Source organism: Guyanagaster necrorhizus (assembly GCF_019112545.1).
Source record: "Guyanagaster necrorhizus MCA 3950 unplaced genomic scaffold BT62scaffold_13, whole genome shotgun sequence".
Lineage (NCBI taxonomy): Eukaryota > Fungi > Basidiomycota > Agaricomycetes > Agaricales > Physalacriaceae > Guyanagaster > Guyanagaster necrorhizus.
This window is the reverse complement of record NW_025064892.1, coordinates 1,052,667-1,074,899: the sequence shown is the minus strand read 5'-3', so window position 1 is coordinate 1,074,899 and position 22,233 is coordinate 1,052,667. Positions and strand designations below refer to the sequence as shown.

General features: G+C 47.6%; 8 protein-coding genes across 8 annotated transcripts; 6 read left to right on the top strand and 2 right to left on the bottom strand.

The window, feature by feature from the left end:
* Positions 1-1,091: 1,091 nt before the first annotated feature.
* Positions 1,092-2,829, bottom strand: BT62DRAFT_895493 (uncharacterized protein; the record flags this gene model as incomplete). The annotated part of the gene is made up of 6 exons (XM_043183224.1): positions 1,092-1,581; positions 1,631-2,091; positions 2,150-2,301; positions 2,364-2,458; positions 2,533-2,641; positions 2,691-2,829. The coding sequence occupies 6 exons, from the start codon at positions 2,827-2,829 to the stop codon at positions 1,092-1,094; spliced, it is 1,446 nt and encodes a 481-aa protein (XP_043039602.1).
* A 596-nt stretch (positions 2,830-3,425) lies between these two features.
* Positions 3,426-7,340, bottom strand: BT62DRAFT_932455 (DNA replication factor C, large subunit). Its single transcript, XM_043186355.1, has 20 exons — positions 7,189-7,340; positions 7,084-7,138; positions 6,891-7,031; positions 6,458-6,839; positions 6,242-6,409; positions 5,908-6,189; positions 5,739-5,858; positions 5,503-5,689; positions 5,396-5,449; positions 5,215-5,340; positions 5,074-5,159; positions 4,973-5,020; positions 4,788-4,925; positions 4,582-4,738; positions 4,398-4,534; positions 4,227-4,346; positions 4,012-4,174; positions 3,810-3,961; positions 3,651-3,759; positions 3,426-3,597 (listed from the first exon to the last, which is right to left on the bottom strand). Exons 1-20 carry the CDS (start codon positions 7,282-7,284, stop codon positions 3,481-3,483), a joined length of 2,838 nt encoding a protein of 945 aa, XP_043039601.1. The 5' UTR covers positions 7,285-7,340; the 3' UTR covers positions 3,426-3,480.
* Positions 7,341-7,390: 50 nt separating this feature from the next.
* BT62DRAFT_895356 (glycosyltransferase family 4 protein) lies at positions 7,391-8,990 on the top strand (the record flags this gene model as incomplete). The annotated part of the gene is made up of 5 exons (XM_043183215.1): positions 7,391-7,427; positions 7,477-7,593; positions 7,641-7,976; positions 8,022-8,187; positions 8,237-8,990. 5 exons carry the CDS (start codon positions 7,391-7,393, stop codon positions 8,988-8,990), a joined length of 1,410 nt encoding a protein of 469 aa, XP_043039600.1.
* Positions 8,991-9,321: 331 nt separating this feature from the next.
* Positions 9,322-9,881, top strand: BT62DRAFT_895869 (uncharacterized protein; the record flags this gene model as incomplete). The annotated part of the gene is made up of 2 exons (XM_043183235.1): positions 9,322-9,405; positions 9,462-9,881. Coding segments are annotated over 2 exons (504 nt in total), but the record flags the coding sequence as incomplete, so codon positions are not given.
* A 2,942-nt stretch (positions 9,882-12,823) lies between these two features.
* On the top strand, positions 12,824-14,525 carry BT62DRAFT_920137 (clathrin adaptor, mu subunit; the record flags this gene model as incomplete). Its single annotated transcript, XM_043184200.1, has 8 exons — positions 12,824-13,022; positions 13,073-13,271; positions 13,368-13,512; positions 13,559-13,688; positions 13,741-14,045; positions 14,096-14,219; positions 14,252-14,426; positions 14,474-14,525. 8 exons carry the CDS (start codon positions 12,824-12,826, stop codon positions 14,523-14,525), a joined length of 1,329 nt encoding a protein of 442 aa, XP_043039598.1.
* Positions 14,526-14,611: 86 nt separating this feature from the next.
* On the top strand, positions 14,612-15,492 carry BT62DRAFT_1006298 (uncharacterized protein; the record flags this gene model as incomplete). The annotated part of the gene is made up of 2 exons (XM_043177236.1): positions 14,612-15,056; positions 15,119-15,492. The coding sequence occupies 2 exons, from the start codon at positions 14,612-14,614 to the stop codon at positions 15,490-15,492; spliced, it is 819 nt and encodes a 272-aa protein (XP_043039597.1).
* A 477-nt stretch (positions 15,493-15,969) lies between these two features.
* BT62DRAFT_895946 (uncharacterized protein) lies at positions 15,970-17,966 on the top strand (the record flags this gene model as incomplete). The annotated part of the gene is made up of 5 exons (XM_043183239.1): positions 15,970-16,054; positions 16,122-16,235; positions 16,284-16,528; positions 16,575-16,839; positions 16,903-17,966. The coding sequence occupies 5 exons, from the start codon at positions 15,970-15,972 to the stop codon at positions 17,964-17,966; spliced, it is 1,773 nt and encodes a 590-aa protein (XP_043039596.1).
* A 231-nt stretch (positions 17,967-18,197) lies between these two features.
* On the top strand, positions 18,198-21,078 carry BT62DRAFT_895695 (uncharacterized protein; the record flags this gene model as incomplete). The annotated part of the gene is made up of 10 exons (XM_043183229.1): positions 18,198-18,350; positions 18,400-18,477; positions 18,532-18,598; positions 18,644-18,771; positions 18,820-19,768; positions 19,823-19,938; positions 19,993-20,133; positions 20,185-20,258; positions 20,315-20,458; positions 20,508-21,078. 10 exons carry the CDS (start codon positions 18,198-18,200, stop codon positions 21,076-21,078), a joined length of 2,421 nt encoding a protein of 806 aa, XP_043039595.1.
* Positions 21,079-22,233: the final 1,155 nt, after the last annotated feature.

Here is a 22,233-nt window from a genome sequence, read left to right as displayed (position 1 = left end):
AAAGTTGGCTGTTTAATTGTCGTGGCTCCTAAACAGAAACATAAGGACGTCCGTTTCGTATTGATCATACCCAGCAGCGATGCGATGTTCGATGATCAATGAATGCTCACCAATCATTAAGCATCCAGTCTCAAATTTCGTATATGTGGCCTATCCGACTCGGAGCTCGGATGGGTCTGAACTTTATCGCCGACTGCCCTTTCAGACACTACTTAACTTTTCTTCAAAAGAGATGGTCGGATTGCTTGGCAAGCTTTACTCTTCTTTCTCAGCATTACATGTGGATCACTGCTGATATATATGACATCCACCGGCTTTTAGTCGACATCGATCAGAACAAAAACCCCTCCTCCTCCCACAGCAGATAGGCAGGCTCCAAGAGCGGCAACTTGTTGGAAATCCTCGGTGTTGCACAGGGTAGACTCCAGGCTGGTAAGGCCAGATGGTATGAACTTGTTATTCTACAGCTCCTACAGAGCTTGTATTTATACTCTCCAGGATTATATCTAGAATTTACTACAACTTTCTCTTTCTCTCGAGCTTACTCATCAACTCTCGGCGTGATGCCGGATTGCCCTTTCTAGAACTTTCCAGCAAAATCCCAACACAACTCGTCCAAGGTAAAAAAAAAAAGTCAATTACTTAAGGCCTCGATTCTTCCTTTATCTACACCAGACTATTGAAACGTCGCGGCCTTGACCCACTCAACATAACGTTCACAATATGTGGAACCACCCAGGCCAGCCTGAATATGTAATCATAATTAACAAACGACTCCGAGGCGGGAAAGAATATGGAGTAGACTCACCATCCTATACCACTGATCGTGCGAATCAATACATGGCAGTGAACTTGGCAAAGTCCCGAGTTCCGCGAAACAGCGCTTAGCAAAAAAGGAAAGCATCAGAGTTAACAGGCACTATGACAGAATGAACGAGAGGCGTACGTGTGGAACGACCTTATTAATTCTTCGACATTTGAGCCCCACCTTTCTAGCGATCACATCAGCCTTCTCCTCATCCAAGTATTCCTGGAATGCGATTGAGGTATCGTGGAATGCATCTACATTCTGGGTGTTGAACAAAAGACGGTCAGACACATGGTGCAAGTCCTAGCACAGAGTCACAAATGTCTGTGTCGGCGAATTTAGGACAAGTACTTACCGTGAACTTGCAGGATGCCATCCTCCTCCTCGCGCGCAGGTACATTGCTTTGGACGATGCGGCCTCACCAGCTCTTTTCCAAGCCGTCCAATTCATGAACAGGCCAATGATAGCGGCATTAGGATTAGCTTCGTTTAACAGCGGACCCCAATCAGACAGAATGGACAAGCCAACGTAGTTCTTGTCCGTGATATTGGAAGTCTCGATCCGATCGAAACTCTTGGGCGAAGACACGTCGCGTTTTAAAATCGCAGGAAGGTCTCTGGCATCTTTGTCATAAGAATAGATGTGAACCTTGAATTTCCGAAGTCGCTTGGAGAATTCGACAAGCTGGTCCTTCACGTAGAAGAACATGCCGCCCATCAGGTCGTCGTCAGTGGTACCGTGCGCCCTTCCTGCCTTGACCACTTCATTGTAACTGGGATTGGGATTGATCAGACGCAAAGAAACAAGAAGATGCCGCTTACTCCCATCCTTTAAGAGGACTAGAGCTATCATAGAGCAGGAGATTTCCCTGACGGGAGAAGAGCCATCTGTTCGGAACGTACATATGATCTTTCATCGCACCAAAAGGAAGGAGTATTCCAGATCTACGCCATGCGTCGAAAGCCACTCTATGAGACGGCCTGAGACTCGCATAATATCGCTCACGATGATCGATTCTCTCCGGCGCGTACATTGTTCTGCTCAACGCATTTTTGGCTTGGGGGAATTCAATCTCATCTCCTGCGAGCAAAGAAATGAGAAAATAGGTCGTGTCAGTGTCCCATCTCATGTATACTGTGGTGGTGGACGTTAGACAAGCGGGGGTACCATCGAGATGTTGAAAAGTCGGGGCATCGGAAAATAGTGGAAAGACATGGTCCCGATAGGACAGTGGTTGGAAGACCGAGTACCAGAAGTGAAGTGCGTGCTCGGCGGCTTCCTCCTAATTAAAGTATGAGGTCAGATAACGCCGAGTGAATACACAAAGCGATGATTGTTACCACATCCTCGACGATACCAAGAATGGTCAGAATCATAAGATTGCGACATACTGCCATAGGATTTTTATCATTTAGTACGATTTTAAGTGTCCCGATGTAGTCTTCTGGCAGCTCATTGACTGTCCTGACGACATTACGCAAATCCCCAGAAGCTAATGCACATAATTAGTTATTTCATAGAAACCCGGTTACAGGTTACAGCGATGGAACACACCTATGAAAGCAAGCGAGAGATCTTTGTCACATATTCCATCGGCACCCTCATTATTTTTTGCATTAATGAGATCGATGGACATCATGTTGCCCCATCTAACGGCCCAAGTATCAGTTGTTAATCGCTGGTGAAGAAGAGATATCCTTGCAATCCCATTCCATTGCCAAACCGTTTTTGCTGTATATTTGCCTCGTTAGGACCGGATATGAACGCCGGCTTCCTGTTCTCTGTAACCCACGTGGGCGACCATGACTTTGACTTCAAAGGGTTTTTACAATCTGCACCAAGATTAGTTATCTCACACGTGAATGTATAATGAATAAGTACCTTGCTTATGAGATTTCCAATGCTCTTTCTGACACGCCTTGGAACAGTATCGAACGAGAAAGCAGCCGGAACAGGACTGTGTCGCATCATTTGGGCAAGAGTGATTAGCGCATCCGAGGCAACGTAGAGGTGGTGGCATAAAATATCGGTCGATATTTGTAGAGAGTTTGGAGAACGAAGTGGTAAGAACCTGCATGTTGGTTGTTGTGGAGGTGATGGAGGTTGATGAAGGTACAAGGATATATATACAGGCAGGTGGGAAGTGATTACGTTGCTCGAAGGATTCGCAGCGTCTATCTGGATATCCTCAGTGCTCATGACCCGAGAATAGGCGCTCACTTGAAGGCTTCATAGTATACCGACCCATGAAGATATTCGCAAAGGCGAGACGAAATATAGACACGGGATTTGACCGGGACACACACTGCAGTCAAAAGTTAGGGGAGTGGTAGGAGCAGAAAATGCGTGCCTAACAGTAAGATGGTCGAGGGCAACTCGGCGATGAAGTGCTAATCGGCCCCGAGCACGAAGACTGAGCTATATGGTATCCACGTAACAGTCGACCGACGTCAAACACTAGCCTCGATATACGTTTCCCTTTGACAAGGCCTTCCTATGAAGACAACATGACACAAACCTTGTCAGAACAGCAAATCATAGTCACCCAATGGCGTCTCCAGACTCCAGTTCCAGAATAGCCTCACTTGTACAGCCAGTGCGCTAATACGCGCTTCGTAAAACCGAAAAACCAAAAACGTGGATTGGAAGATACAACATATTACGTCCTAAATCATGACCTTGCCACCTTCTTCTTTGCCTTGGCAACGTGGATGAGTTTGTCGTTATCGATATTATCCATCTTTGTTTTCGTCTCGTCATCAGAGGCATCGTCCACAATATCATCTAACTATTTATAGAAAAATATCAGTGAAAGAGGTAGGGGACAGAAAACTGAAATACCTCAAAAGCATCCTCCAAGTCAGGAACTGGACCTGCAGCAAGTTTCTTGGGCGCCTTGCCAACATCTTGGCCTTTGTGGAAGGGCATGGGATGCTCTTGGCTATTGTACCTAGAAAGAGCTCGATTAGCATAGATACATTCCACTATAACAGGACATACTTTCGCGTGAATGAGGACTTGACAGCAGGAGGTATCTTCTTGAGAATGAGATCATCCTTATTCTGGTCGACACCGAGCTCGACGATAGTATCCCAGTCTTCCTTGGAGAGAGAGTATTCATCCATCCCGTCAATAACATCATCAATCGCACCCTTCGCAGAATTCGTCAGACTTGTGCAGTCGATCAACGAGTACGACGAACCAATCCTTCGTCTACCAGAGGCCTAACGATATGAGGAAACAACGCAGGAATATATGATTGTCGAATCTCTGATTTGTCGCCAGATACCTTGAGTCGCATTCGGATCTGGACATCACCTAATTGGCGACTCAGTTTGTTCTGTTTCGAGTTCTGCCCTAACCATCTAGTTCATCTGGTCAATGCATGAAGCCAACGAGAGAGGAACGAAGACATACTGCGGGAAAGACATGGAATTTGGACCACCATAATGGGCCCCCTGCCCGTAGAGAAGAGATGCTGGTCGAACTGCAGAGCACACAGCATGAAGAGGCATCAGCGACCAATGCTGTTCTGGTCTGTAAAGCCCACACATTAGAAATACCGTACGATGACGGTTCGCGACTCACCCGTGTATAAGACCGTCAACTAAGTCGCCATCAGATATTGACGCCGCAGCTTTGTCCATCAGCTGGAGTTCTTTCAAAATCTTATTGGGACCATCCAGATTCCGAAGCTTCGCAGGCTGTGTCTTCAAATAATTCTCCTGTACACAGTTGATACCCAAGTAATAAGGACAAATAAGTAACGAACCTGAATGAACAAGGGCATAAAAGAGTGATCCTGAAAGTATAGCTCCATCTTGTCACCCAGTGTTTCCCGAGCCGTTGCTGAGAACAAATATGGCCCCAACATCTTGGAAGTAATGTCAAATGGACTCATAATCGAATATTTCTCGTTCATTTTCGTCCTTCGCTTAATAATTAGTCGTTGATAACAGTTACGCTCACAGCGCTCACAAGGCTTTGCCTTCATCGAAAGACATTGAATCACTGGATAACTTCCACGTCGATAGCATATTGAGAACATGTCGAATATCCGACTGTGATCCAGCAACGAGTTGATCTATCACATTCGCAGGAATCTTCATCTTCTCCCTAAGAATACCGTAAGCATAGGCTACGGAGAGAATAAGGGCCATTACTTGAACGCAATTGTTAAAATTCTGGAACGGATTTGAGCGGCAGGAGGTCTAGTAGTGAAATAATGAGGAGCTTTCTATCGTTCTTTACTAACACTACTTACTTTGAAAAGTTCATGCTGAATGTCGTCCCCTTCAATGGGGCCAACTTCTGGGCGTTACGGTCATTGGCAATGCAAATAATAGGAATCTATGAATTCAGAGATGGCTCAGGTGGTGGACACGATGACTGGGTTTGTACCAACTTTGGATTTCTTGATCAACGCGTTAAGCGCACCGACGCCACCTCGATCCCCAGCAGACATACCATCGACTTCATCCATAATAAGACAGCTTCGATCGGTAATGGTGACACCTGAAGAGTTTGTTTTCTAAAGGAATAGTGCCAGCTGAGTCCACAGATGATAAGCATGGGTGTTCACGAACATTAGTGCCACCGAGAAATCCGTCCAATGACATGTTGTTGATGTTCATCCCGTTCTGTTCAACAGAGTAGGTATGTCCTGCTCAGCAAGAGAGAAAGCGTAACCTACTTCAACGAGCTTCTTACTTCTCGCATCACTTGCATTCAATTCGATAGGTGTCAATGCGGCTAGCTTCGCACAAAGATGCGCGCTGGTCGTTTTACCGATACCCGGAGAGCCCGTAATGAGGACGGCCCTGAAGATATTCATTCCATTCTTCCCCGGTTTCTTGAACCCACTCTTAAGACTCTGGGGCCTGTGGGAACATCTATTTCATGAAATGTCGGGACCAGAAGTTCACATACCAATCATTGAGCCATTGAAGTAGCTTATCTACTTGACTTTTGTTTCCACAGATCTCTTTGAGAGACTGTGGAGCGTACCGCGTCGTCCATAGCTGAGAAGAAGGATCGATTACCTTTGAACTGCGGAGGTATTCAGTTGTGCTAGTCCTTAACGGGAGAGACACACTACCTGCCAGGCACGCCCCTGCTTTCCTTCGCCGCTTGCTTCTCTCGCTTTTCCATCTCTTTGGCGGCATTCTTGATGGCCTCCTGATCCTTTTCCATCTTTTTCTTCGTTTTTTCATCCAAATTTTCGTTACCAAAACACTTTCGGGTAGCAATCAAATTCAGAAACTCGTCCTCGTTCAAGGTCTTAAGCTTGTGCTTTGCGATAGCGGCCAACTTGGACGGTCCTGCATTATCGCCCAGGACGACAAAATCAGTGCGTGACGAGGGTTGCCCCACCACTCGTCTGAGATGAATAATAAGATATTGAAAGAGAGAATGAATACATATCAACATACCCTCCGAAGCGTTTCGCTAAATCAACCGCTTCTTCTCGAGAGAAACTGCTTAGTTCACCCGTGAAAACAAATGAAAGGCCCATAAGACAGTCAGGCTGGCCATCGGGAATGTCTTTAGAGCCATGTGCCACAGGCGCGGCCAACTTTGCGGCTCTCGTAGCGGCCCAGCTGTGGACCGTGTTCACACATGAAAACGCGGTAAGAGAGCCAACGTACTTGGGCTTCTTGGGTTCATCTTTGGTTTTCTCTTTCCCTTTCCCATCAGCATCCTTCGAGGTGATAGCTTTCTTCTTGGGAGGTGGTTTCGCTTTCGCTTTCTTCGGTATCAACCACTCGTCATCGTCGGAAGCTGAAGCATAATCCTCGTCTTTGAGGTTTTTAGTGGAGACGAAACCTTCCGCTTTCTTCACGTTTATTTTGGACTGGGAGTTTGTTGAAGGTCGAGGTTTTGTTGTGGCAGCGACGTGCTTGGAGGTCGACGGGGCAAGTTTCTTCTTTGGAGACGAGTCTTCATCGTCTTCATCGCTCGATAGAAGGGCAGCAGGCTTCTTGCGCTTCACAATAGGCCTGCGGGGCGGCAGCGGTGTTTCATCATCGCCTGATAGGAAGAAGTCAGCCTGTTGATACTGAGTAAAATCAGGTCACACACTGATCTCAATGACCTTCGACAAGTTGGAAGGCTTTCCATCAGGTGAGGTGGTTGCTGGCTTCTTCTTTGGCAGAGGCTTTTTTCGATCCTCGTCGTCGTCGCTCGAAAGTACCGCTGTCTTGCGCTTGAGGTTCGACGAAGCTGTGCTGACCTGATAAGCTGCAGACTGCTGCCTCTGGGCAAATTTTCATACCTGTCATTTGACTAGAGCTCTTCCTTGTCTGCGACGAGCCTGACGTTGCAGTTTGCTGCGCGTGTTTTCAATCTACAGGCTTGAGACAAAACGACTGCTCCTTACAGATGAGCCTGGAGGTTTGCTGGATGAACCTGTCATGAATGCCCTAATATCTACCCCAGCTGGCTTTTGCGTCTTGGATGCCTTTGCCGAGCTCATCTTGGGGTATGAAGGCGATGTTGGTGGTGAGAATCAGCGGCACGGACGCGTTGCAGTCACCTCCGGCGCGTGAGGTCACAGTCACGCTCAATCGCCTCCTTCGACCATGAGAGTAGCTTTCCTTCATCCAGATCTCGGTATTGGTATGCTCGACTGTAATCCACTCTTCAATACCACCTCATTGCTTCATAGGCGGTGCAGAACGTCTCGTTGTGGATGCTGCGCTTGGGTTGCAGGGGTTAGGCCATTCTGTCGACATTTACACCTCCCACCACGACCCTAGCCACTGCTTTGAAGAGACCAGGGATGGTGAGCATCCATGTACTTCTCTCGAGATGATTCTCTCAATTCATCAGGAAGCCTTTCCGTCTTCAATGTCAAACCTCCTGTTCCCCGTGCCCTAAAGGGAAAATTCCATATCTTCTTTGCACACGCTAGACAACTGCACCTTACGACCCACATTCTCTTATCTTCATCTCCAAAGTACGATGTATTCTTCGTCGACCAATTATCGACGTGTATACCTTTCCTTCGCATGCTGGGCAAGACTAGAGTCGTATTCTACTGCCATTTTCCGGACAAGCTGCTTGCAAATGGCGCGTTCATCGAAGGGTCAGCGATGCTGCAGCAGGGAAGCCTGCTAAAGAGGATTTACCGGTTCCCGATGGATTGGTGGGAAGAAATAACGACTCGTGCGTACACGACCACTTTCAAATGACATTGCTTACTGTTCATAGGTCAAGCGGACATAATACTGGCCAACTCTCGTTTTACTGCGCGTGTATTCAAGTCATATTTTCCCTCCATATCCAAGACCCCAAGGGTAGTGTATCCAGGTATCAACATTGCTGCGTATGAGGCTGCGGTTGATACCTCGGATCCTGACGTCATTGCCATAGCTTCGTAAGGTACTGTCTTGTGCTATCTGGTGTGATCTGACCATTCAGTTCAGCGACCGTCCTACCTTTATCTCTTTGAATCGATTCGAGAAGAAGAAGAACGCAGCGCTAGCCATTGAATCTTTTGCCCAGGCCCTACCTAGCCTTGCGCGCAGTACTCGCCTGGTCATAGCTGGAGGATATGATCCTCGGCTTGAAGATAACATGCTCACTCTATATTCCTTGATCGACCTTGCCAAGAAACATGGCTTGAGATACGATGTGATCACTCCCTCCAACCCCAACGCAGTTCAAATCCCCCCTCTCAACACCACTCGTCAGAACCCTGACGTTTTGTTCTTGCTCAACTTCAGTACTGCTCAACGTTCCTGGCTGCTGAAGAGTTTATTAACGAAGGCTCTGCTCTATACACCGGCAAATGAGCACTTTGGCATTGTTCCTGTAGAAGCTATGATTTGCGGTCTACCGGTATTAGCGTGCAATAATGGTGGACCCGTCGAAAGTGTTGTGGATGGACCGGCGGATCAGCGTACAGGCTGGTTGTGCGCTCCTCAAGCAGACCTTTGGGCAGAAGTGTTAAAGGAGATCGATAGCTTGGGTGAGGCAGACAGGAGTGCTATTTCGAAGAGGGCGAGGGAACGAGCGAGGCATGTTTTCAGCATGGACGCGATGTCTCTGTCGATAGAAGAATCCCTGAAAAAAGCAGTTGCGATGGGAGAATCGGGGATTGGTCGGGGCTGGGAACTCTTCGGGGCGATGTTGATAGGTTTTCTGTTTGCTTACCTCCTTGGCCCATGGTTAATCTGACAAGAAGCTCTTTGTGATTTTATCAAGATATATATCGTTGCTCGTGCTCGTGCTGGAACATTTTTTTTGCGGATATTTGTTTATGCACCGCTTCTCGCGAATGCCTGGGGCCAGAACATCCTGCCATGCTTCTTATAGTCTCCTTTCGAGGTATGACCGCGGAATGAAAAACTCCTCGTGTACCCATAAGCTTTATAGTCACGAGCCCTGTGCGTTATATTCGTTGGGTTGTAGGCACGCACCTCTTATCACCTCGTTCTCCATTAGATCAAGTATGACAACCTCCATGTAAAATGGTGTTCGTCTTCTGTTGTACAGACCTCACTGATTGAGTCACAGGGAAAAAAACGATATATATGCCGTACTGACATCGACCAATATGGTTGGTGCATTTCATTGGAGCCTATATCTTGTGGTGGCAAGTATCCGTAAAATAATGTTGCTTGCGTTAGCTAACGACCCAATCTCCAGGACTCTTCAAAAGGCTACAAATTCCACGCCACCAACAAGATTGGCACCGCGCCGTGGCAGTATGAATGCGTACTTTGGGTGAATCCTCAATCGGAGGATAGCATGCCTGTCACTTTTACCAAGATCGGGCGCATCCCGGAGGAATGGGACCACTCATATCTGGATTATTTCTTGAGCAGCATACCCATGTGTACCCCAGATACTGACCGTGCCAGGGAGCCCCGATTTACTTGCCGAGTCTGGTTCAGAGAAGCTATTCGCACGTTGCACGCGGCAGAGATGTTCGTAAAGTGCGCTGATGTTGATGCACTCGAGAGAGACCTTGTGACCAAGGCGACAGCTGCTGAGTATATGCGACGCTCGATTCCCCTTCCTCGATTTCTGACTACAAATACGGTGGATGCTGAGGGATGGCTCTAATACTGTTTACGGCTGCTTGTTAGGTGTATTTCGAATAAATAGTGGTCCGAGCGCACAGAGGCGATTCCCATTCTTGGACTCAGCTAAACTGCGACAGCACCAGAAAGTGCGGTGAAAAACGACGTAAAGAACATCATGGATTACAGATTGGCACCCGCCTCTTCAGTGTCTGACAGGCAAAGATTAGATGCAAAGGGCGGCGGTTCCCCCCAGGAGAGGGATTACTGGATATTGTGTCGGAGATACCGGTATGTCTGGTATTCCTCGACTTTGCTTCTCGTTAATTTTTCAGGGAGTATATGCGACCGACCCGTGTGTCTAAACCACCGGACCCGCGGCAAAGAATAGAGTGAGATGTTTATTTCACGTCCAACAGCATTCATTTCTCAATCCCCTTCTTGGTGCAGCTACCAGCAAAGTTTTATGGGTCATGAATGTTGCGTACTCCCCCCACCGCAGAACGCTCCCGGAAGTGTGGGGAGTCGAAGCTCAAGAACCGCCGCCAAACGAAAGAGCTGCTGGAACGAGTGTCTAAGGTACTGTTGGATATTCTCCTCCGAGGACATTATTTAAGGTGAGTGCTACTATGCCATCTCGAGTTTTTTTTTCTGATGTCGGCACAGATCTTCAGTCACCTCAATTCGTTTGTGCCATTTCTTAACCGTTCGTCGCTCTCCACTTGGAGTTTACCTTAATTAAACGGGCCTCCCGAATATTCCGACCTACTTGTCGGAACCTCGTTTCACAAGCTTGCATGTAAACACTGCTTGGTTTGTCGTCGCATATGCTTCAGCTACACTGAGATTTATTCTGTCTCCATGCTGTGTCTATATCTCCTCATGCCTCGTTCAATATGTTTCTTGCACCAAATACTGCACAAACGGTCTTCAGAACATCAGGGATATTTGCTCAACGAGTAACCGACGAGGAGATCAAATTGGGACGACAAGAAAAAATATTCTCGTTCCCCTACGTACCAGGTACGACTCAGAACCAGGTACCGGACTCATTATTGACACTGATATTTCAGCACAACAGAATGCAAAATTGGCTGGAGCAGAGGTCTTGGGCTTTCGTTGAAGAGGATTGATGAGTAGGTCGTGGATAGGCTTTTGTTCATTTATATCTTATCTGTTTATCACTAAGTCTGGACCAGTGCCATCAATCAGAAGCTTCGAACAATCTGATAGGCCGAATACAGACAAAACCTCTCGTCGCAGTACAGCCCATTGGCTGAAAGAAGAGTGTATCATTCAGTTTTCCATTGGCAGAGTATTTGACATTCCGCTGAGGGACACACTACGAGAGATCCCGAATAAGTTTGGGCCTTCAAAGCTTCATCGACATCTCTAATTGAACAAGAGGATCATAATAGATATAATAATAGGTAATAGGATTTACAGCTATCAATAATAACAATGTGTGATACCTCCTTTGTTACACAGGCTTACAAGGGATGAAGGTGAAAATGAAGAAGAGACACTGGAGCTGATGTCTCTCATGAATCAGCCTCAGCTGAGAATTGGCACTAAGATAGTGATGGTGCTGGTGGCCCATCCTTATGGATAAGCAGAGCTCCATATCAACAGAGATTGTGGGTGCCTTGAGATCCACACCAGAGGCCTATGAAAACACTCCCTACCCTTGGAATTTGCCTTTATGATGAGCCAAAAGTGCTTATTCATTGGGGCACTGTTATGTGCATGCCACTGGACTCCACTTCACACCACCAACACTTTGTCAACCATTGGATCCCACTGGAGTCTGACAAGCCACCATTTCCTTTTATTTGATTTTACCTTTACCATTTCATGTCCTTATTTCACATTTTAATTTCCAACCTAAAGTTGGTGATGATTAGTCAGCATTGGAGTCCATCAGACCCTGACTCAGAATTAGCTACCTCTAGTATATAAGCCATGTACATTCACTGTAGATATTCAGTTCAAATATCAAATTAGTTTAGCCCAATAACTTCATCCTCATTTCAAGCTCTCCTCTAAGTCTGACAGATTCCATTCCATTAGAATATCATCTATCCAACTTCTCTCCCTTTGACAGACTCCATTCTGCTACCTTGATCCTTTGCACTTCAACTCAAGGGTGACATTTCTAATAGCTTTGCCAAAGCCCATCCACTCTGCATGCAATTGACTTCATTCTATTGACATGTTCCTAACAAGCATCTATTACTATTACTGAAACTATACATTGATGTATTGTTTCTCTCATTCTTTAGTTGAAGCTCTTTCATAAATTCTATCATCACAGGCTCTACATTTCTAATCAAAAGATTCAATACTATGTTATCTGTAGAGGAATTGAAAGAACATACTGTCATAATTTTAGTCTCTTGATCACAACCTTCAGATGCCTAGTAAGCTGACACTTATGAAAGCCCAATAGTGGATGCTGGATGGTGAAATGGATCAGTTTAGGCCTTTTGACTAAACAGGGAAGTATGTCAATACCTGTCAATACCTGGCTTACTGATCTTTCCCTAGGTATAGCATTTAAACAATATTAGGTGATGTTCTATGCAGAAATGAGCTGCTCTTCTTTGCCCAGAATTCACCATTCATTGATATCTGTGAAGAATGATGTTTCATCCTGGCATCTCTATGTACTATGTGACAAGGAAAAAGCTGTGCCTTAGAATGATGGAGTTAAATTGGCTTATGAGCAACATCTTGAGTCAGTCATGGTAGCATATTGTCAGCAACAAAAAAACTGACATGATGTGTCACACTTTATTTGCTAGAGAACCAAGCAGTGAGGTGAAGATTATACAAGAGTGCAGAGAAAGAAAATCCTGTGCCGGTCCTGTGCTCTGTCCTATTCTTCAGATTCAACGTATTCCATGAAGGTGGTGATTTCCACTTTTGGCAACAGAACCATTTCTCTCTCCGTCCACCACCAACGTCACGTCACGGCAGTTCGCGATGACATCCCTCATTGCGATACTTGACCTCAAGGGCAAGCCACTTATCCAGCGATCGTACAGGGATGATGTTCCAGCGTCATACGTAGAGAAATTCCTTCCCTACATCCTAGACATCGAGGAGGAGGGCCAGCAAGTGACGCCCTGTTTCTCAAAGGAGGGTGTCAATTATGTGCATGTGAGGTTCAGTAATCTATATCGTGAGTAGCGGAGCGTGTCATCGTAGAGGCTGGCTGATGCTGTTCGCCAGTGTTGGCCCTGTCGAAACGAAATATCAACGCGGCAGAAACTGTCATATTTCTCCACCGGCTGACGCAGGTCCTCGTTGAATACTTCAAGGAGCTTGAGGAGGAGAGTATCAGGGATAATTTTGTGATTATATATGAGTTGATGGATGAGATGATGGATTTTGGGTATCCACAGACGACAGAGAGCAAAATTCTGCAGGAGTAAGTCTTTTGTCTTTTCAGTTTGAACAGTTCCCTGTGTCGTTGTTGATGGTTCTGTCTATCGGTACTAGAGCTTACTGACACGTTCTATTCTAGATACATCACGCAGGAATCGCATAAACTCGAAGTCCAAGTAAGGCCACCGATAGCGGTAACCAACGCGGTGTCGTGGCGTACCGAGGGAATCAGGTACAGGAAGAACGAGGTGTTTTTGGATGTTATCGAGAGCGTCAATCTGCTGGTGCGTGTCTATTGCTATTTTTCCATGTCTGTCTCACGTCCAGTAGGTCAACGCCAATGGAAATGTCGTAAGGTCAGAGATTCTGGGTGCAGTCAAGATGAAATGCTATCTCAGTGGAATGCCTGAATTGCGGCTGGGACTGAACGACAAGGTCATGTTCGAGAGTACAGGGAGGAGTGAGTCCACGACTGTGCGTTCTACCTATTCTTCCTTGACTGCGGTTTGTAGCTGCGCGTGGAAAAGCCATTGAGATGGAAGATGTCAAATTCCACCAGTGTGTGCGGCTATCACGGTTCGAGAATGACCGAACGATTTCGTTTATCCCACCAGATGGAGAGTTTGAACTGATGAGCTACCGACTGAGCACGCCGGTCAAGCCGCTCGTTTGGGTCGAAGCGGCGGTCGAGAGCCACAAAGGTAGCCGGGTGGAGTACGTGGTCAAGGTGCTTGCACAGTTCAAGAGACGGAGTACGGCGAGCAATGTCGAAATTTATGTGCCAGTACCGGATGACGCGGACAGTCCCAAGTTTAGAGTGCGTTTGCTGAGTTTTTTTGGTTGGTGTACCTCTGATATTCTTGATAGGCGTCGACAGGTTCGGTGCAGTATGCTCCTGACAAGAGTGCTTTTGTCTGGAAAATAAAGCAGTTGGGAGGAGGAAGGGAGTTTTTGATGAGGGCGCATTTTGGGTTGCCCAGCGTAAAGAGCGGTGAGCTGCTCATTCTTCGACTCTACTTCCAGCTAAGATTCTTACAGAGCAAGAACCGGAGAAGCGCGCGCCTATCACGGTCAAGTTCGAGATACCCTACTTTACTGTTAGCGGCATCCAGGTGCGGTATCTGAAGATCGTTGAGAAGAGCGGGTACCAGGCGTTGCCCTGGGTGAGGTATATAACACAGAACGGAGATGATTACAGGTGCGTAAAATCTTATTCGATTCAAATTGTTGCTGATTTTTTTCTAGTTTACGGACGGCACTAGAAAAAGGCAGTGCTCCAATAAGACCGCCTATGTAGGATTGCTATAGACTGGATTAAAATGTAATTATTTTTTAACGACGGACTTGGTGATCGTGATCGTTTCTCTGTTTCTGTCTTCCACCATGCCCACACCCTCGCTCGATGGCAACTTCATATTCCCTCGCTCAGCTGGGCCACAACGCTCAGTTCTCCCTGTACGAACAACAGACACCAGTGGTAAATGGACCGTCTCGCCTGAATTCGGTGACGCTCTGCTCCATGCGATGCGTGAACAATCGTATACGCGTATTCCGTCCATTCTTGAGCTGCCTCAGCCAAAGAGGCCCGAACTGCTGGTACCGTCGCGAGACGCCCGGAGACTGACGAAGAAAACACGAATCGCTGTTCGGGACAAGACTCCGCATCGTTTCGAGGTCGTTCCGTTGCGTGAGGTGCAGAGGAGAGCGCCGTCCCCGATGTTCAAAAAGATCACACCGTTGGCCAATGCGCGAGTAAAGCTGAGGACCGTCAATGCTGAGAACTCAGAGCTGCCGCCGCCGCCAGCAAATAGCCAGAGTCGGCCTCCCAGTATGAAACCGTCTAATGTCCAACTCACTGTTATGCACACGAAATCAGTTTATCCAACTTAGATCCCACCAGTGTGCCAAATCGGCACACTGTCGGGTGGTCTGAGGACATTCAGTGCAGAAGCCAAATACCTTACAGCCTGAAACGACGCGCCATCTATACCCAAACACTCTTCATTCCCAATCTTCCCGCGACAGTTGAAGAAGGCCCACTCGTATCGTCGCCGACATCCATTTCGGCCGACAGCCTCCCTGCTCTGGAGGATACCACGCTCATCGACGACGAGGGTTCTAAGGTTGCTCACCCGAAATCCAATTCGCTCGCAGCATCGTTCCAGACTGGAAAGGTAGTTTCGAAGCACCATGCGATCGCCATGGAGCTGATGGAGGCTATTGACTTGGCTATTAATGAATGGGAGAATGTTACTGTAGGATAGCGCCCCACAGGTCCAGGCAATGCCAATACCACGACTAGACACATTGAAAAACTTCATGCCGGCTGTCTGCTGAAACGTTGAGTGCCAGGAGTTGTCGGTGGCCGAACGGTCAAAGTAAGGTGAGATTGGCGGAACATGTAGAAGCACATAAATGATGAATCGTGGATCATCACACTGGCTGCCATCATTGCCGTTGTCGTTGCCATCGTCGTCGTCGTTGTTGTTCAGGTCGTAAGGTGTCGTCTAGTGTCGTGTTATGGTAGTAGTATCGAGCAACGTCAGCGTGAACGGTCAAGGCGCCGAGTCAGGCACTGAAATTGAAATTTGCTGAGCGGAGTGAAAAAGGTTGACAGGCATGGCAACGGCAACGGATACAGTACTACCCTTCCTTTTCCTTTCACCTGCTCGCTACTTACCTTCTCCCCGTCGCCTGCGTCCTCCTCGCCTGCTTTCTGCTCCCACTGACCTTTGCGGTGGATGTCGGGCGTCGACTTGCTCGAGTCGTATATCGCGCTGCCCTCTTCTTCGTCGCGATCCGTTGTGCTACAGAGCATAATTAACGGTATGCTCCGGTCGGTCGCTCTATCCGAGATTCACTAATCCTTATGGTTCTCTTCTTTTGCGTCCAGCGCCGCCACTCACGTTTAACAAAGATACCCGTGGAACTCTCATCGATACCATTCTACATGACCTCAAAGGTAGTTCTAAACATGGCACTGGCAACGGGAGATTGTCGTTCAAGGGTGCGGCGTCCGTCCTGTGTCCATTCTTTCCAGCTCACTCCTCGGAAGACGCTGCTCAAGCCCTGCTCGCTGTGAAAATGCTTGGAAAGAACCCATCAGGATCTGAGACCCTCGCGACAGCATCGACGCTGAGCACCCTCCTGGGGCTATCAATTTCACTTAAGGACGATCCAGAAGCTTCGAATGAGGCGTTAAGGTGTATGGCGAATACTATGCTTTTATTTGATCATGCCAGGGGGGCCTTCATTGGCAAAGAGGTTGGAGGCGGCGAAATTTGTGTCGGCATGCTTGATGTGAGCCTTCTTCGCTTTCTTCCTCGCTCCCGCTCAGTTTGCGCAGAAATCGACTACGCCGGATCAAGTTTTCATTCTGTCGAGGATATTGTTCTTGGCGACAGTGTCGGGGTCGTCCTGGATCATTTCGCTCGTCGAAGATCACAACCACAAACGGAGAGGCGTCGTTGATATTATTGCGAGCAAGCTCGATGCCATGCTCGTCGCCATACAGGCTGGTACCAAGCTTGGACGTGAAGCCATGGCGGATTTGCTCAAGTTCACGTTCAATCTGTTGCTGCATTACCCAAAGGTGCGCTGCAAGATTTCCTGTCGTGACTGCGGATCGGCTGATGGCTGGCAGATGGTCGATGCTGAGCCACAGACGCCGCAAGCAAATGATGGGCAGAAGGCATTGGGCGACTTTTGGAGTCCAAATCTTGATGGGTTGCTGCCGTCTCTACTACGAACATTCTACTCGTTGCCACCGACCTTCCCCAGCCCTTTGGTGTCGCCGTTGACTCACGTTATTCATGCCCTTATCACGATACCCATCACGTCCTCCCTCAGGCCCGTATGGCTTGGTCCCTCGACTCCTCAGCGCCGCAGTTCGTCAAATAGCAGCAGCCCCAAAACATCTACCAGCAATGGTGGTGAATCGCCGGTGCTCTCTCAAACTCCTCCCAAGTCAAGTACGCTGGACCGGGCTCTGTCAGTATTGTCTGTTGCTGGGCGTAGATCTTTGTCACGAAGTCCATCACCAAATACAGCAACACAACAAGACATTCTCCTCCGTGCCCATGACCTCCTCGAAGTCTCCTTTTCACACTATTTTCCCGGCTCCATTGACCCTGACGACCCCTCTGTTCGCGAGCGCCCAAAGAAGGAGCAGCTGGACGGATCCCTTGATGATATTATTTCACCGCTAATTGTGCTTATCACACGTCTTTGTCTCGCAGATGAGACATCGCGGGGACGTCTGCGTGAATGGATTGTACCTCCGGATCTAGACAGGTCGGCACCGTTGGAGGGAAGGTCAGATATGCTTGGTCGCTGTTTGCGTCTTATGGGTAGCGTCTACCACTCCCGGCTGAAGGACTCTGTGGGGGAGATGCTCTTTGCAATGGCCGACTCTGACGCGCGGATATTATCAAGCCTTGTCGGGTATGGCAACGTTGCTGGGTTCTTGTTTAACAAGGGCATCATGTCCGCTCCTCCGCCCCCTGGAAGTGAGGATTCCCCTTCGTCTGCTGAACCTGTCGCGCCTGATGGCAAGGTCATCAATCCGATTACGGGCAACACTATGGAGAAACCGGACTTGCCTGAGATGACGGAAGAAGAGAAGGAGCAGGAGATGGAGAAGCTGTTCGTGTTGTTCGACAGGTTGGAGAAGAGCGGTGCACTGCCAAAGAGCCAGAATCCTATTCGGAAAGCGATGGAGAAAGCAGCGAGTCAATGAAATGACGAACGAACAAACGAACGAACGAACGAACGAATATCGACTATTATGTTACGACGAGTTACAGCACATCTTGTACTTGTACAGACGCCGCTGGTATGTCGGTGGGATACCTAAATAATTACCGTAATATAATTTCCTTGTGTTACTTGCATCGAGGGTATAGGGGAACAATTATATCCAATTTTGAACTCCGACCCGATCGACTCGGCTTGTCTTCCGACCACCATCATGAATGTGCGTCCATGTTATTCTTCATTTCTATCGCGTTTCTTACGGCTATATGTGCAGAATCTCCTAAGGACACTTACGGAGAGTCATGTCAAAGAGGCATTTCCGAATACAGACCTCAAATTGCTGTTGACGACGGTCAAGGAAGGCAGGGTACGTCGCGATATCTTGCTTCAATCCCAGTCAAGTAATCCTCTTCCAGCACGCTGGAGACAAACTATCAGATCCATTCTATGATTCCCTCGACGGTTTACTTGCTGATTTGCGGACAATCACTATAGTACGTCATGTCTCAATGATGTAACGCGCTCCACTAAGCCGTCGGGTTCACCAGGACAATCACGATGCAGAGGCTTTCCTCAAACCAGTTTCCAAGACGGAAGCTCCGGATTATCACACAAGTATGGTCCCCTGAATTCCGTTTATTGCTTGCTGACCTGCCTCAGTCATTCAAAACCCTATGGACTTCCAGACAATGGCCAGAAAAGTCAAGGCGAAGAGCTATAAGTCCAAACGCGAATTTCAGGACGATTTGGACTTGATATGGACCAATTGCTATACTTACAATGGAGATGTGCGTCTGCTGTAATTTTCTCGTCTTTTCGCGCTGACAGCGCGTTAGAATCATCCCCTACGGCACTGCGTCAATCGGCTTAAAGGCAAGGCAGAGAAGTTGCTGCGAAATATCACAGATCGCAAGGAACGAGCCGATCCTGTAATTCCTGCTGCACTACAGGGTCCCAAAGTGAACGGCATGGTGAACGGATACTCAAGGCCCGGCATGGTACATCCCCGGTCTTCGAGCTCAGCCCCCCTCGCTAAGACTATTGTCAAGCCTACTGCTGTGCCTCTACAGCGCCGAGATTTACCTTTTGCCGACTCGCCAGCACTGATTCGGACGCAGCATGGTATGTCGTTGTTCGCGAAATTAAACCACGACTCTCCTCCACGCGACGAACTTCGGGTGTTCGCACCGGACTATCAGAGCGATGATGTTGATCCGATTGAAGCGAAAGTAGAGGCGGTAACAGGCGAGAAGCGCAAGCTGAATGGGCAGATTGCTCGCCCACGCAAGCGTGCACGAGTGGAACCTCAATACCCGATCCCTCTTCCCTCCGAAAGCGATGATATCACGCAGATGTGGTGGATGAGAGCGCAATCTGACCTACTGCTTCCTAATGGTCTGCCTGGGGTCCCACAGTCTCGGCCACCCAAATCTTCACTTCCGAAGCGCAAGAAACGACGGAAACAGCTAGACCCTTCAAGGCCGAATCCCAAGTCGTTATTGACACTCATGAACAACAACATACGGACGATGAGAAGAGTGAGGCATACCCATGCCAAGTTCTCAGCACTGGGAGGAACCGGCACCGAGGATAGCGAATCATCATTGGGAGATCCGCCTGGAGGCATGATCGTGCCTGATGAAGAGGCAGCTGTAGTGGATGTTGACGGACGGCCGTGGAGTTTGGGGAAGAAGAGAGTGAGAATAGAGGACATCGGCGAAAAGAACAGCACAGATTGTTTGCAGTGGATGAGCAAGAAAGTTTTGGAGCATTCGGGGTTTCAAGGTACGTCCGCGTCTCGGTTGATGTGGTATGTAGCTCAAGTGTCACTTATCGCAGGCACTTCGCAGTCGGCTTTGGATGTGCTTGCTGGAGTCACTTCGGATTATCTGTTGAACGTTGGACGAACCATCAGATTTTTGTCTGACAAGTATTCAAATACAATGACTGCAGAGGTGAGCACACATGCTTGTGTCGGTGCATGTACATGCCGCTGAACGAGTCGCAAGGAAATCATATTGCATACCTTATTTGAGAGTGGCGTGACGCGAGTCCAAGACCTTGAGCGGTACATTTCTGACGACGTTGAGCGGTATGGATCGCGACTGAATGATTTAGAGAAGAAGCTTGTTGGGGCATATCGAGAAGCGGTCAGCACAATTTCTACAGCTTTTCTCTGAATATTCTGAATATTTCTTTAGACTGCTGTCGAAGCTGTAGAAGACGAGGGCCTATTCGAAGAAGAAGACGAAGACGAGGCTGGTGTCTTGGCTCTGTATGTGATTTTATGCTTCTGCCCTTCATCTATATCTTACGAAACCTTCTTTTCAGAGGCGACTTTGCGGAGTCTTTGGGAATGGATTATCTGGGTCTACGCGAGCTCGGTATTGCGGAGGAGTTAGGCATGTCAAGCCTCACTATTCCGAAGCGACTTCTCAAAGGCAAGAAACGGTCAAAGGGGCCGTTGTCTGCTACGTACGTCCTCTTATTGCCTCGACATATATGTGCTGACTTTCTCTGTCAGTGTCAAACCGTCAGAACCGCCCCCGCCCTATCCACCGCCACTTCCTTTCGTTCCTCTCACTGTGGGCAAAGTCAGCAACCAGATTGGCTTGCTCAAGTCCTTCTATCAAAGTCGTATCACAGCTATGTCGGCCCCACCACCACCACCACCTCCAACTCTCAACTCGTACCCCCTTCTTACAGACTCCTCAGGTGCTCCAATACCCATACCTGTGCCGCCGCCGCCACCTCCTCCCAATATTCCACCGCCAGATACCCCCATACCAGATGAAGCACCACCAGCGGCCCAGATGAAGATAGGGCCTCTGGGACAGATCATCAAAACGGGAGGGACATCTGCGAAGAAGAAGTCAAAGCCTGCTGGTTCTGCAGCTCCATCAGGGAATACAGCTACAACCGTGGTGGGAGCGGCAGGAGGTACACCAGGAGAGGCTGCTGCACCAAAGAAGAAGAAGGGAGCTACAGGTGTGGGTACAGGGAACGGGCGCAAGAAGAAGTTACTGGAAGCTGCGCAGGCGCAAGCACAGGCACAGGCTCAGATGTTCCCTGGGGTGATTGTGGCCCAAATATGAATGTTGCACGTCATTAATACGATTGTTTCATTTAGAATGTCTGGAGAAATGTCCACGCAGTGGATAGGGCAGACCAAGTTGAGTACTTTCCGCCCTACGTTACTGTGACGTGACCGAGCAGAAAAGGAAATTTTGTAGTCGTGTTTGGCACAGTCATTGCATGTCCTCGCCGCCTTTCCCGTGCCTTCTGCCGGTTTATGTTTAAGTCCTTGTATTAAGTGGCTTAAGAACTTATTTTATCAAAATTCAATAAAGGATATCCTTATCCTTGGTGAACTTTCCCAAATAATTTAGTGGCATGGAGCATGATGCATGCAAAATCACTTAGATTCAGTGCTACTGGTCTGAATATTAATTTGAGTTCAAAAAATGCTGGTGCTGATATTTTACTTCTGGTTATCTGAATCTAGCTACAAGTAATGCTCTGGTAGCTATCCAAGATGGTGGTACTGAATAGAATAGAGTGGGTTACTGCCAAATGGCCCAGAGGAATATTGGAGTGGTCCTGATGGTGAATATGTTATGAAATTTGAATAAAAGCCATTATATGTTGTTGCACAATTTTAGCCTCTATATCATGCTTAGCCAAGAATTGGTTTGAGGTAGTGAGACAGTAGCTTGGTTTGAGATTGCTGAGACTTTTTTATACAGTATTTATGTTATAATTTTCCTGCTTATCTTATCTTATCTTATCACAAGCAGCTATCTCTTTGGTGCCTATCTTTTATCATAATTGCACTCTCCCAATCTGGGCTGGTAACCATGCTCATGCTAAACAACTTATGTTATTATACTACAATGAGTAGCTTTCTGTTATGATTTTTCTATCTTTTCTTTGTTTTAACCCCTATTTATGCTTAGTCAGGGCACCTAGACTGGTGCTTAAGACTGTGAGACAGGCTTAGTCATCACAACAAGCTGAGTCTGTCATTGTCTTCTGACATAATAATGCCCTTCAACAATACTCAACAACTCTTTTGTAGATGGTAGCAACACTCAAAGACAAAGAGCACAAAGACTTGGACATACACAATTAGTAGTAGTATATTTATCTTGACAGATGGATAGTATATAAGTAGAATAGTTCTTGCTGTATAACCCCAGCTTTGAGCTAAAGTTTATTCATCTATCATTCTATCTCAAGCCAACTTGTAA

Bases quoted from the DNA above. Each gene is read 5' to 3' on its own strand.
- BT62DRAFT_932455 (XM_043186355.1), bottom strand. From the start codon at position 7,284: ATGAGCTCGGCAAAGGCATCCAAGACGCAAAAGCCAGCTGGGGTAGAT. The intron at 6,840-6,890 runs GTGTGTGACCTG...TCTTCCTATCAG, and splicing joins GTCGAAGGTCATTGAGATCA to GCGATGATGAAACACCGCTG. The intron at 3,760-3,809 runs GTATGTCCTGTT...AGCTCTTTCTAG, and splicing joins AAGTCCTCATTCACGCGAAA to GTACAATAGCCAAGAGCATC.